Below are 13433 nucleotides of genomic sequence, written 5' to 3'. Positions count from 1 at the left end.
CCCTCATGTCGTTCCAAACCTGTCATTACTTTCCTTAATCTTCATTAATGACTTTTATTAATCTTCGGAACACAAATTGAAGGGTGATTAAATGGTGACTGAATTTACATTTTTTTTGGGTGAACTGTCCCTTTTTAACTTTTGAACAGTAGTGTAAATAGTGTAGTGTAAAATGTACTTTTTGGTATACTCATACATGCACGCAATATTCATTTGGAAAAGTTTTGAGTAATTTTTTGTGTTTTTGTCTAAAGTTATGGGTGAAGGAAAGGATGCCCCTTGCCACTTCAACAGACCATGGTAAAGATCTGCCCAGTGTTCAGTTGCTCATCAAAAAGAATCAGGTAATCGATTGCTCAATGTTTTTGAAGTTATACAAATGTTTTTAATTTTAAGCAGCTAAACATTTTAATGTTTTTTTATTTTTTCGCTGTCTGACTGAATTTCCATTATCCTCTAGACTCTGCAGAAGGAGATTCAGGGTCATCAGCCCCGTATCGATGACATACAGGCTCATGGTAGAAACATGTCTCCTGGGAAAGAGTCAGAGATGGACAGGGAGAGGAGAGCTGCTCTTGATGAACGTCTGGCGGAGCTGAGGGAATTGTGGGCCCTTATGATTTCTGAGACAGAGAAGAGAAACATGAGGCTAGCAGAGGCTAACCGAGCACAGCAGTTTTACGCAGATGCTGCGGAGGCTGAGGCCTGGATGGGGGAACAAGAGCTTCATATGATGTCAGAGGAGAAGGCAAAGGTCAGTGAGACTGAACTATGTAGGTGTTATTAACAGCTATTCAAAAGATGCTTGAAAGAATTTTGCACATGGAAGTATAATGAGACATACACTGCCATTCAAAAGCCCCGCATACAATAGACCTCCTTCAGTACTGTTTAAATACATCCCAGTTTGAGACTGTTTGATCATGAGACCTTTCTTTGAAGAAGCTAAAATGTGAGAGAGTTTGATTAGGTTCAAATTTTTTGTCCCAACAAAATTCTCATATAGTAGTACAGTCATTCTATAACTCTTGAGTTTAAGTAATTTGCCAAAGTTCTGTGCTGTTATTGGAGTGTTTATGTATGCAGTTTTTAAAGTTTTTATGGTTGTAGGATGAGCAGAGTGCTCTGGTGATGGTGAAGAAACACCAGATTCTGGAGCAGGCTCTAGAGGACTACGCTCAGACCATCCACCAGCTGGCCAATAGCAGCAGAATAATGGTGAACAGCGAACACCCAGAGAGGTGGGGAGTATAAAAGGGTCGGCGGACTGTCAGATAAAGCGTTTGAAGTGAAGTATTGGTATAATCTATTTTCTTTCTCCTCTTGTAGTGAGAGAATCACTCTGAGGCAGGCCCAGGTGGATAAACTGTATGCAGGGTTGAAGGATCTGGCTGAAGAGAGGAGGGGTAAACTGCAGGAGAGACTGAGACTGACCCAGCTGAAGAGAGAGGTGGATGATTTAGAGCAGTGGATCGCTGAGAGAGAGGTCGTCGCCGGGTCTCATGAACTTGGACAAGACTACGAACATGTGACGGTATGAAATCTATTTTTCCCTCCTTGCTTCCTAAATCTTAACTCCTGGAATTGAAAAAGCTTCATTCAGTTTATCAGTTTATCAACTACTTCAGGTTATATCTATACTAATCCGGATACATGTGAAAACGCACCTCTTTTTTTTTTTCTACGTTTTGAACTTCCGTCCACACTGAGACACCAACACTCAGTCTTGTGAAAACTGAGCTTTTTGAAGATGCTCTCTCAAGTAGATACATTATAAAAGCAGTTTTCGCTTTGTTTTTTGCGACCAAATCGATTCAGTAAGTGGTGAGATATTTTGCTAATAAAGTGATTGTGTGAGAAGAATGTCATGGGAACTTTATTATGTCTGGTTTCTCTGTATCACCTCGGTGAGCTTTTGTTACATTTTACGCATGTGCAGTATGACGATTTTTTAACGAAAATCGCTTGAAAATGCTGGTGTTGATGGAGCTTTTTCCGCTACCCTTTTCAAATTATTAATGTAGATGTAACCTTAAACTTTCTTAGAAGATCATACAGTGGGATTGCCGTCTATAATTCTGGATGTTCTCTCTCGACCCTTCAGATGTTGCGTGATAAGTTCCGGGAATTTGCGCGGGACACCAGCACAATTGGCCAGGAGCGTGTGGATGCAGTGAACGCTCAGGCAGATGAACTTATCGAGTCAGGTCATCCAGAAAACGCCAGCGTAGCTGAGTGGAAGGATGGGCTCAATGAGGCCTGGGCCGACCTGCTGGAGCTCATCGACACGCGCACACAGATGCTGGCCGCCTCGTACGAGCTGCACCGCTTCCATCAGGATGCCCGGGAAGCTCTTGGGCTCATAAGGGAGAAGAAGGAGACACTAGCTGGAGCCGAACTCGGACGGGACCTGAACACTGTCCAGCACTTGCTTAGACAGCATACGGCCTATGAGCATGATGTGCAGGCACTCAGTGGACAGGTTAGAACCTTCCTTTAACCTTTTCCCATATATGCTCTACATTTTCTGATGGCTTGATTTTGACGGTTTATATGTCTAAAGGTTAAACATCATTCTTTGACCCTTCATTGCAGGTCACTCAGGTGCAGGACGATGCTGCACGTCTGCAGAAAGCGTACGCTGGAGAGAAAGCTGATGATATCCATCGCCATGAGTGTGCGGTCACAGAGGCCTGGGAGGGGCTTCAATCTGCCACTCAAGCCAGACGGCTGCTCCTGCTGGACACTGTGGAGAAATTCAGACACTTAAACATGGTCAGAGACCTCATGTTGTGGATGGAGGGAATCAACTTACAGATCCAGTCACATGACAGTCCGAGGTACATGCAAACCATTCACATTGTGAAGTCTAAATCAAACATACACTACCGTTCAAAAGTTTGGGGTCGGTACGATTTCTTAATGTTTTTGAACAAAGTCTCTTGGTGACCACCAAGGCTGCATTTATTTGATCAAACAGTTCAGTACAGTAATTTTGTGAAATATTGTTACAAATTTAAAATAACTGTTTTATATTTTAATATATTTATAATACGGAGCCCGGGAAGTCACCTGTGGGAGAAAAAAAAACAATCCGTCCGCTCAGTTTATAAACCGTACTCACGAATTCTCAAACTGTTCCCTCGGTTTAACAAATCGTGCCCACGGATTAATAAACCGTACCCAAGAGTTTCTAATCCGCGCTCTCAGATTTGTAAACCGTGCCTTCAGTTTTTGCAATCTGTACCCACAAATTCATAAACCGTGCCCACGCTTTCGCAATCCGTTCCCACGGGTTTGTAAACTGTACTCACGGATTTGTGGTTCACTCTCATTTTAGAAGAACACGTTGTTAACGAATCTTATTGTATATTGTTTTATTGAATATTAAGTACATCAAATTGACATACGTCTGCATGCTTAAAGTGATTCTCAATTGTAGCGGGTATGGGTGGAATATACGATTTAATATGAATGACGTGCATCAAAATCTTTTGTTTATTTGTGATAATCTTAGCACTTTATTATTATTTTCTAACCTGTATTATGACTGATATTTGACGAATTGCTTTGTTCATTTTTTTGTAAGTTTTGGACAAAAGCGTCTTCTAAATATGTAGCCTAAAATGTAATAATAATAATAATAATAATAATAATTATTATTATTATTATTATTATTATTATTATTAGAGTTATAAATGAACTATAAACGAGTTCACTTAGTAATACAGTAATATGTTTGTCATCAAATAATTTATCAATGCTTTATTATTATAGGCTATAACCTAACCTTTTACAGTTTCGGATAAAATAGGCCTACATTTTTTGCATAATTTTTGCTTAAAAATAAAGCATTCATAAATTATTTTATGATAAACATATTACTGTCTTAAGTGAACACATTTATAGTTATTAACACAAATAATAATAATAATAATTATTATTATTATTATTATTATTATTATTATTAATTACATTTTAGGCTACATATTTAGAAGACGCTTTTGTCCAAAACTTACAAAAAAATTAACAAAGCAATTCGTCAAATATCAGTCATAATATACAGGTTGGAAAAGGTTAGAAAATAATAATAAAGTGCTAAGATTATCACAAATAAACAAAAGATTTTGATGCACGTCATGAATATTAAATCATATATTCCACCCATACCCGCTACAATTGAGAATCACTTTAAGCATGCAGACGCAGTTAAGACAATTTGATGTTTTCCATTTAATATTCAATAAAACAATATACAATAAGATTCGTTAACAACGTGTTCTTCTAAAATGAGAGTGAGCCACAAATCCGTGAGTAGGCCTACAGTTTACAAACCCGTGGGAACGGATTGCGAAAGCGTGGGCACGGTTTATGAATTTGTGGGTACAGATTGCAAAAACTGAAGGCACGGTTTACAAATCTGAGAGCGCGGATTAGAAACTCGTGGGTACGGTTTATTAATCCGTGGGCACGATTTGTTAAACCAAGGGAACAGTTTGAGAATTCGTGGGTACGGTTTATAAACTGAGCGGACGGATTGCAAAACCGTCGCCACGGATTGTTTTTTTTTAGTTTTTTTTACAGGTGACTTCCCGGGCTCCGTATTATAACATAATGTGGCAAATCAGAATTTTTTTGCATCATTACTCCAGTCTTCAGTGTCACATGATCCTTCAGAAATCATTCTAATATGATGATTTGGTGCTCAAGAAACATTTATTATTATTATCAATGTTGAAAACAGTTGTGTTGTGGATGCTTGTGGTTTTTTTTTCAGGATTCTTTGATGAATGAAGTTCAGAATAACAGCATTTATTTGAAATATAAAAGGCTTTGTAACATTATTTACATGTCTTTACTGTCACTTTTGATCATTAATACATCATTGCTTAATAAAAGTATTGTAAAAAAAAAAAAAAAAAAGAACGGTAGGGAATATACACTGATATAGTATACAATTCATACAAGTAATTTAAGTACACAAAATAATATAAAAAGGACTCACAATTGTACACATACAATTGTTAGGAATCTGTTTAAAAAGGAATTACATACATGAGTAAGTAAAGAAATGATGAGAGTCATATATGCTCTGTGTTCTTGTAGGGATGTCTCCTCAGCTGGTCTGGTCATCGCCAACCATCAGGACATTAAGTCTGAGATAGACACTAGAGCAGACAGCTTCACTGCTTGCAGTGAAATGGGACGGACCCTCACCAATAACAACCACTATGCTTCAGATGAGGTTTGTCCACACCACATACACACAAATGAACATGTACATTCACATATTAATCACTGCAAGGAAACCCACATGCACCCACTCACACGCTGAGGTAATTGGATGTCTGTGATTTCTAGATTCAAGAGAAATTGGATCAGCTTCAGGCCAAACGCACTGAAATTAATCAGAAGTGGCAAGAGAAAATGGACCACTTACAGCTCGGTGAGAATGTGGGAGGAAGCTTGTTTCTGTGGCTCGTAGCATGCTAAAGAGATTTGCATCTAAGGGGGCCGTTTTGATGCATATTTTTTTAAATGTTTTTTCTAATTATGATATTGTTTGACCATATGGCATCCTTGCATTCATGTGATATCTTATACTCTGTTATTCCTCTGCTTCTGTGTGTATGTCAGTTCTGGAAGTGTTACAGTTCAGTAGGGATGCGTCTATGGCCGAATCGTGGCTGGCTGGACAGGAGCCGCTGGTCAGGGCAGCAGAATTGGGCTCTAACGTAGACGAGGTTGAGAGTCTTATCAAACGCCACGAAGCCTTTGAAAAACTGGCAGCAGGCTGGGAAGATCGTTTCACACAGCTAGAGAAGCTCACCACGGTTTGTTAACTACACACCTACTCCTATAAAAGTGCAGGATTTGTAATGATAATGCTATTTATTGCATCCTTCTTTACATGTTCTCACTTTCTCATGTTTTTCTCTGTCAGCTGGAAGAACAGGAAATTCAAAGAAAAAGGGAAGAGGAAGAGAGGGCCCGACGACCACCCACACCTCCCCCCGTGGAGGAAGTAGTACAGTCGGAAATTAACGATTCTGCTGCAAGGTAAGAAATAGACTGTACCATTCTACTCAGCTAGAGGGGTGGTCAGTTTTTCCTGTTCGCTTTTTCACTTTTTTAGCTTGTTACTCTTTTTCTTTTTTCTTTTTTTTTTCTTGTAATAAATGTCAAAAACAAAAATACTCACCAAGTGCAAAATGCAAGTAAAAATAGGCTTTGACAGTGAAATAAAACCATTATATTTACACTACCATTCAAAAGTTTGGGGTCAGTAAGACTTTTCCATTTAAAGAAATTAACACTTTTACTCAGCAAGGATGTATTAAATTGATCAGATAGATCGGACGGTCAATTTTTTTTTACATTGTTATAAGATTTCTATTTAAATAAATGCAGTTCTTTTAAACTTTCTATTAGATAAAGAATCCTGAAAAAAAAAAATGCATCATAGTTTCCAAAAAATGTTAAGCAGCTCTGAAATAATTTTTTGCAAATCAGCATATTAGAATAAGTTCTGAAGGATCATGTGATGCTGAAAATGACTGAATAAATTACAATTTAAATTATATTTAAATAGAAAATTGTACAAATATTTTGTACTGTATTTGTGATTTTAAAAAATGCAGCCTTGGTGAGCATAAGAGACTTCTTTTAAAAACATTAACGAATCTTGCCAACCCCAACATTTTGAACGGTAGTGTAAATATTTATTAGCTTTTTTTATGTTTTTTTTTTCCTTCTTCTTCTTCAGGAAAACATTAAATCAAATTATTTAAGTTGATCTAAGAAAAAAACGATACTCAAAAAGATACTTCTGGACCATAGTTGTAACTTTCTGTTTTTAATGATGACTTTACACGTTTGCTTTGTATGTTTGCTTCTCTTTAAGGACGAGTCTGGACCAGACTACATTGAACCAGTCAGTATCTGTCAATGGTGTCTACAGTGACCAGGAAACATCACAGGTCAGATATGGTCCACACACTGTGCTTGCATTAAATGCTCTATTCATATTGATCCAGTTATGCATTCACTTTCATACATGATTACATCACATGTTAGTATACAGACACAGTTTTAAAATTCATTTCAAGACACACGTCACAGTCCCGTCTCAATTGTGCTGTCTTTTTGTGTGTTCAGTGTCTTTTTCCTTGTTCCTCTCAATTATTCATGTTGATATCAATGTTCTGCTGTAAACTCTTGAGTCTCTTTGAGTGCGGCAGAATGTGCGTCTAACAAAACTTTCAGTCCGTTTTCATGGTCACAGTGTGGATGTCCTTTTAATTGTCAGAACAATGTTTCAACACAAACAAGTGCTAATTCGAACACTCTCACATGTTAACACATTCTTGTGACGTCTCTTATCTGCAGTCAATATCGGTCTCTGTATCTGAACTCAAGAAAGCCGAACATAAACCAGAGAGTAAACCTCAGTCTAACCCAGTTTCTAAGCCTGTGCCTAAACCCCACAAGGCACAGGAGCGTGTGAGTACTAACCCCGTAGCGCCAGCCTCGCCTGTAGCCGTAGTGTAGCATCGCTGCCCCATCGCTGCTTGCGCTTAACAACCCAGCAGCCTTGCAGCATGATGGCAGCTATACCACACCTGCTAGAAGGCAAAGTCACATCTTTGCTGCTTTCTATTGCTTTCAGTGAATCAGTCTTGTGCTTTTTATGTATGTATTTGGCTACTGTAATTTTGAACTTATGATATTTTTGTCTTGCTTAGGCCTGAGCTTCAACATCAGTGTTTGCGATGCACTTTATCACTTACAAATGTCTATTTTATGATGTTAAAAGGCAGCATTGTTGTTCTGTGGAGTGCTGTTGTTTTACTGTTTGTTGTCAGGGGATCTTAACTTACAGTAGGTCTTGGCCTGGTTTCACAAATAGGGCTCAGATTAAGCCAGGATTACGCCTTAGTTCAATTAGGACATTTAAGTATCTTTTATAAACGTGCCTTGGAAAAAAAACATTACTGGTGAACAGTACTGGTTAAGATATCTCAGTGCAAGTTGCTTTCAGTGAAAACAGCTCAAACATGCATTTTAGTCTGGGACTAGGTTTAAAGCCTTGTCTGTGAAACCAGGGGCTAGTGTTCGGGTACATCACAACAACTAACAACTAATTCCCTACTAATCCAACTGAGACATTGTTTCTTTATTTCCTTCAGTTTCATCGGATTTTACTTTATTCCAAGGCAACTATTTTTCCTAACATTTGTATTTACTTATTTGGCTTAGAATATAAAGTTAGTTTAAGTAACTGACTGTTTTAGGCAGATGTGTCCCAGTGTCTTTGTGGCAGTGTTATTTCATTATTACCCCCAGCTTTTCCATACTGCCCCACGTTTGTCTTTGGTGGAACATGCCTGTGTTGGTGTGTGTGTATGTGGGGTTTTTTTGTCTTTGAGTTTGCCTTTCCTTTCCTTTTGTGTGCATGTACATATTGTGCTTATTGAGTTTGAATGTTTTGATTCATCTGTTCATTTGGATGATAAAGTATTATCCAGGAATATTTGTTTGTCATTAGTCAGGGATTACACCTCAGAATTCAGTTAGTCACAAAAGAATAACTGTGTGGGTTTAAGTTAATTTATGAGATTTATGAGAATACTGAGACAGGACATGTTATGAAGATTTTTCTTTTTTTAAATAAATGATTACTTTATTCAGCAAGGACACAAAGTTATTTAAGAGTGACAGTAAGACTTTTACGTTGTAAAAACAGTTAAAACAGTTATTTTAAATAGTAATAATATTTCACAATATTCATATTTTTTATGTATTTGTGATCAAATAAAATACAGTCTTGGTGAACAAAATCTTATAACCCCAAGAGTGTAATATTTTTAATGAACAGTTTAAAGTATTTTTGTTGCCTATTAATATAGCATGTAACTGTGAACAAGTTACATAAAGCCTTTAACGAATAAAAATAGTATTGACCAGAACAATAGTGACCTAATCACTATTTGTCGTAATAGAAACAATGCATTATTGTAACGTCTACTAACTGTGGCCTGTTCCTGTCAACCAGGGATCAGAATCGGAATCAGTTAACGGTCCGGGCCGGGACAGCGGTCTGGACTCGGCATCACGGCAAGACCCTTCGGCAACACTGCCGGGGCGAGGAGGAGCAGAGGCGGCCACAGAAGCCATGGAGGGCATCCTTTGCAGGAAACATGAAATGGAATCGCTCAACAAAAAAGCAGCCACCAGGTGACACAGGAGGCAGATCAATTATGAAAGAATGATCAGGGGAATCTAATCAGGTTTAATCATGTTAAATGGTGTGTTTTTCTCTCTGTGCATTTGTAGATCGTGGCAGAATGTATATTGCGTTTTACGTAAGGGAAGTATGGGCTTCTATAAGGACAACAAGAGTGCCTCTAATGGAATCCCCTACCATGGAGAAGTTCCCATCAGCCTCAACGATGCTGTCTGTGAGGTAGCCCATGACTACAAGAAGAGGAAAAATGTATTTAAACTTAGGTGAGAAAGAGATGAGGGGACACATTTTCTCAGTAATTATGAAATGCAAGAAAATAAATAAAGTTCTTTGAATGTGACATTATGGCGTTTCATTTTTTTAAAGGCTTGGGGATGGAAAAGAGTTCTTGTTCCAAGCGAAGGATGAGGTAATTTTTGCAAAGGATGAAAAGAGAATGTTTTTATGTCGTACTCTTATATTAAGTTTTTTTTTTTTTTTTTTTTCTCCCTCAGGCTGAGATGAGTTTATGGATTCGATCAATCCAGTCATCCCTGTTGCCCGGCGAGCGCTCGCCGGGTGGCACACGAGGTCTAAGTCGGGCGATGACCATGCCGCCAATGTCCCCCAGCTCGGGCGAGGCAGGAGGCGTGACCATGCGCAACAAAGACGGCAAAGATAGAGGCGGCGAGAAGCGCTTCAGTTTCTTTGGCAAGAAGAAATAAGCACCAAAATATCCCACAGATCTCCACAGCGAGCCAAACAAGAGATGGAAGTTTGTCAACACTCAAAAGAAACTGCTAAAGTTAGAAAAGGCAAAGAAAACTCGCATGTCACTTTGTGATAGGTTTTTTGTTTTTGCCCTTTATTTTTCTTCCACTCTTTTTTTATTTTAGTCATCTCATTTCGCACTTCTTTGGATTTTGTTCAAGCCAAGGGAGTGGCTTCCCTGACCGAGAGCCATCCTGAAAGTTTAGCTCATACCTTTCAATTTGAATCATTTCCTTTTAACTTTTTCCCTAAAAATAATTTTATCTTTGGGTTAGACAGCATTTCCATTCTGTAATGACCAAGAGTGCTATTTTGTCTTTTTTCCCTGATGATTTTTATTTCCTGTCTTAATTTTGACCTCTCACTCTCTTTGTAAAGGACTACAGTCCTTTTTTCCGATATTATTATACTTATAGCTAAAGATTTTATTGTTATTGCTATTATTAATATTGTTTATTTGCTGTTCCGTTTTTGAGTCGATTTAAAGTAAAATATTTAAAGAAAATGTAAGTATAGTTGGTATGATCTCATGTTCAGAGAGGACAAAGCAGAAAGAAGCCCATAAGTCAGAGGGAGTTCATGCTGGTCTTTTTCCTTTCCTTTTTATTTTTTCTTGATATGACTGTTGAATGCTTTTTTTCTTCTTCTTTTTTCTTTTTTTTAGAGTAGTGTTTTTCAGCTTAAATGGGGGGGAAAAAACACTATTTATGATGACTTTATTATATATTTTTTTTAATCTTTCTGTTCTCTCTATCTCATTTCCATTAAGAAACTCTAAGTATGTGTTCTTATTCTGTGGCTTGTTCCTTTAGCTCATCAAGTTCCTTTAACCTCTTTATCTCGTTCTTTTCTTAGACCAGAAAAGTGTTTGTTGTGAAGATTGAAACTGAGGTGTGATGCTGTGGTTTGGACTTTGGTTTTACAATTGCTCGAAAGCAAACAGACATAACACAAGAATCACTTGCACAAGCCAACATTAAACTCACGTTAAACAAAGAATTTGAGGACAGCATATATTCTTTTTTTTTCCATTTTCTTGTAACTTTGAGTTGAATATGTAGTTGACCAAGTTTCCTATCGGAATGTATTCTCAGGCGTCAGTTTTACCATTCACACACCGACGGACACGCACATGCTTTTCTCTCTCCTAACCCTACACTTTAAATACTTTACAGGGATGAACCTCTACTATTGGGATTTGTGTCAGTGATGCTCTTGAGGTTGATGCTGTATTTTTAGGTGTGTGTGCTCTGAAGAGGTTGCTTTCAGGTATATCGGTTGTGAATGTGCTTCAACTCTGAATGAGAAACAAAATTACTGAGGTATTCTTAATGTGGACCAAATCAACAGTTTTCCCCCCCATGCACGGTGATTGAGATGATCTCTTCCCTTTATTTGTACATCACAAGTTACTATAAATTATCTTCCTTGGAGGAATGTGAAATTTTTACCGCATACTTATATAATTGTAGGTTTTATACTTGCGGTCAAAAAGAGATAACTCTCTTCTGTCCCGTAAGTAACGCGTACACAGAGGCAGAATCAATGGCAACCTAGCTGACATGATTTCAGATATACTTTTGCAGTTAAACGCATGATGTCCTGGTGTAACAAGTGTACCCACTGTGGCATGAAAGCAGTATTTTTGTAGGATAAAGACTTTTCAGCCTCATATGATTGTGTGAAAGCTTGCCTTGGTGTGTTAATATTAGCGCAAGGTGTGTTTTTTTGACGTCATACATTGAAGCCCCTTCCTGTGAGATGTGTGGAGTATTGAGCCATGTCCACTCTTATGTCAATTATCTCTACATTTCCTTTGGAGATACATTTAAGAGGTCCGCACGAAGACGCAGTAAACTAAAAGCTGAACTTTTTTTTTCTTTTTTTTTTTGCTGTGACATTTGATGTGAAGGAAAATGATGCAGACTCTCTACTGAACCCTCAAAAACAGCCTTTTTCAGTGATTGGACAATGTCACCGAAACTCATTTTCCTCTCTGTTCAGTGACGTGAATTGTGACTTGTTCCGAATGAGAAATTTGGAGCTTGGAGTCACCTTTGTGAAACATTCTCTGGATCAGTCTGATGTTCTCTATTCTAAAGGTTAAAACGCTGCAGTAGAATGATCTAGTTGTAGACCAGTGCTTTTGTTCACACAGAATACCGTCATTGAGCTGTAAGATGATCCATTTAGTCTGAGCCTACACATACGGTTTTGGGACTGTGTGATATATTTCTTCCTGAGATAAGTCAATGTGTTGCATTGGATTACACTCTCAAATTTGTGCTGTTGATTTCTTTTCTATTCTTTTTATCATAGGTGCTTAATCTGAAAACGTTTTCTTCCTCTCTTATTTTACACTTCCCAGTGTGGTTGGTTGGTTTTAACCCAGTTTGCTTAGATGGTCTGTAACATTGTGGCACATAAGCAAATCTAGATAATTCAGTCTGTTTGTGTAAATTTCAATGGACTGGTGAGGAAAATTGTACGGAAAATGAAATGTAATTATATTGCAATACATGAATACAGTGAATTCAATAGGGGGAAACTCATCTCTTAGTAAAAGTGAGTGGACTGAGCATTAGATTTGATGAAATCTGGGTTTTTTTTTTTTAAAGCAGATTTTCCCCCTCATTCAATTGTAGTATATTTTACAACATTTTGATGCGTCTTCAAAAATATTTTCACCAAATACCCAATAAAAATACCATTTATTAAAGAATGTTAATTCCATTCTTGATTTTTAAACCTGAGTTGTTAATATCACTACTATTATCTGTTGTTAGTATTGTTATTATTATAATAAAAGTCATTATTAATATTACTATTATTAATACTACTGTTGCAACTGCACCTCGTGTAAAACTGCAGCTTATTCCTGCTGAGTTTCTCGTCTGTAATACCAAACCCCGCCACTTGGGGGCAAGTGTGCTGTGGAGCATTTTTCATTACTGATCTAAACAAGAAAAAAAGACTTGTTTGTTGACTTGTGTATCTACATCTAATATTAGGAATAAAAACATGATTTGAAAAGAAAAAAAAAGTGTGGCGTTCTTTTTATAAATTCTATAGATGTTTCAAGATAAGATTAATATAGGATAGACCGGGCGGGGAGTGTTGTAACACCCCCGGGGGTCAGTTGTAACACTCAGAAAAGAGCTGTGATGTCAACAATATCATACACTCCCATAACCTTTTGAGCTCACAGGAGAAGTGTCATGTGACTGAGCAACATTTTATGACCAAAAATGCTTTTTTTTAGCAAGATCATTTTTTTAGTTACTGATGTTCAAACAAAAAGTGTTACGTTCCAAAGCCTGTCTCCCCCATGTCAATCAAAAACTTCAGACTTTCAAAAGCTTCTGACAGTCAAAGACATTATTTGGTCATAATGTGCTTAGTCTTCCCTTTTTTAAATATTTTCGGTTCCCATACA

The 13433-nt window shown here is 37.6% G+C and overlaps 1 protein-coding gene across 7 annotated transcripts in view; it reads left to right on the top strand.

The window, feature by feature from the left end:
* sptbn2 (spectrin, beta, non-erythrocytic 2) overlaps positions 1–13040 on the top strand; it is an 89958-nt gene extending 76918 nt beyond the window's left edge. For 3 of the 7 annotated variants that reach the window (XM_084414342.1, XM_084414343.1, XM_084414344.1), the window contains 16 exons: positions 255–344; positions 461–754; positions 1111–1241; positions 1330–1534; positions 2105–2482; positions 2596–2840; positions 5107–5245; positions 5362–5446; positions 5638–5834; positions 5945–6060; positions 6905–6980; positions 7390–7503; positions 9056–9237; positions 9337–9510; positions 9614–9656; positions 9742–13040. In XM_084414342.1, coding sequence (XP_084270468.1) covers positions 255–344; positions 461–754; positions 1111–1241; positions 1330–1534; positions 2105–2482; positions 2596–2840; positions 5107–5245; positions 5362–5446; positions 5638–5834; positions 5945–6060; positions 6905–6980; positions 7390–7503; positions 9056–9237; positions 9337–9510; positions 9614–9656; positions 9742–9951 — 2679 coding nt within the window. In that variant the 3' untranslated portion in view covers positions 9952–13040. Of the gene's footprint in view, positions 1–254; positions 345–460; positions 755–1110; positions 1242–1329; positions 1535–2104; positions 2483–2595; positions 2841–5106; positions 5246–5361; positions 5447–5637; positions 5835–5944; positions 6061–6904; positions 6981–7389; positions 7504–8189; positions 8404–9055; positions 9238–9336; positions 9511–9613; positions 9657–9741 lie in introns of those variants that run through there. The other 4 variants (XM_084414345.1, XM_084414346.1, XM_084414348.1 and 1 more) reach the window with 3 other exon arrangements.
* Positions 13041–13433: the final 393 nt, after the last annotated feature.

This window comes from Rutilus rutilus (genome assembly GCF_951802725.1).
Source record: "Rutilus rutilus genome assembly, chromosome: 7".
Taxonomy (NCBI): Eukaryota; Metazoa; Chordata; class Actinopteri; order Cypriniformes; family Leuciscidae; genus Rutilus; species Rutilus rutilus.
The sequence above is the reverse complement of the archived record's forward strand: the minus strand, read 5'-3'. Positions and strand labels throughout refer to the sequence as shown.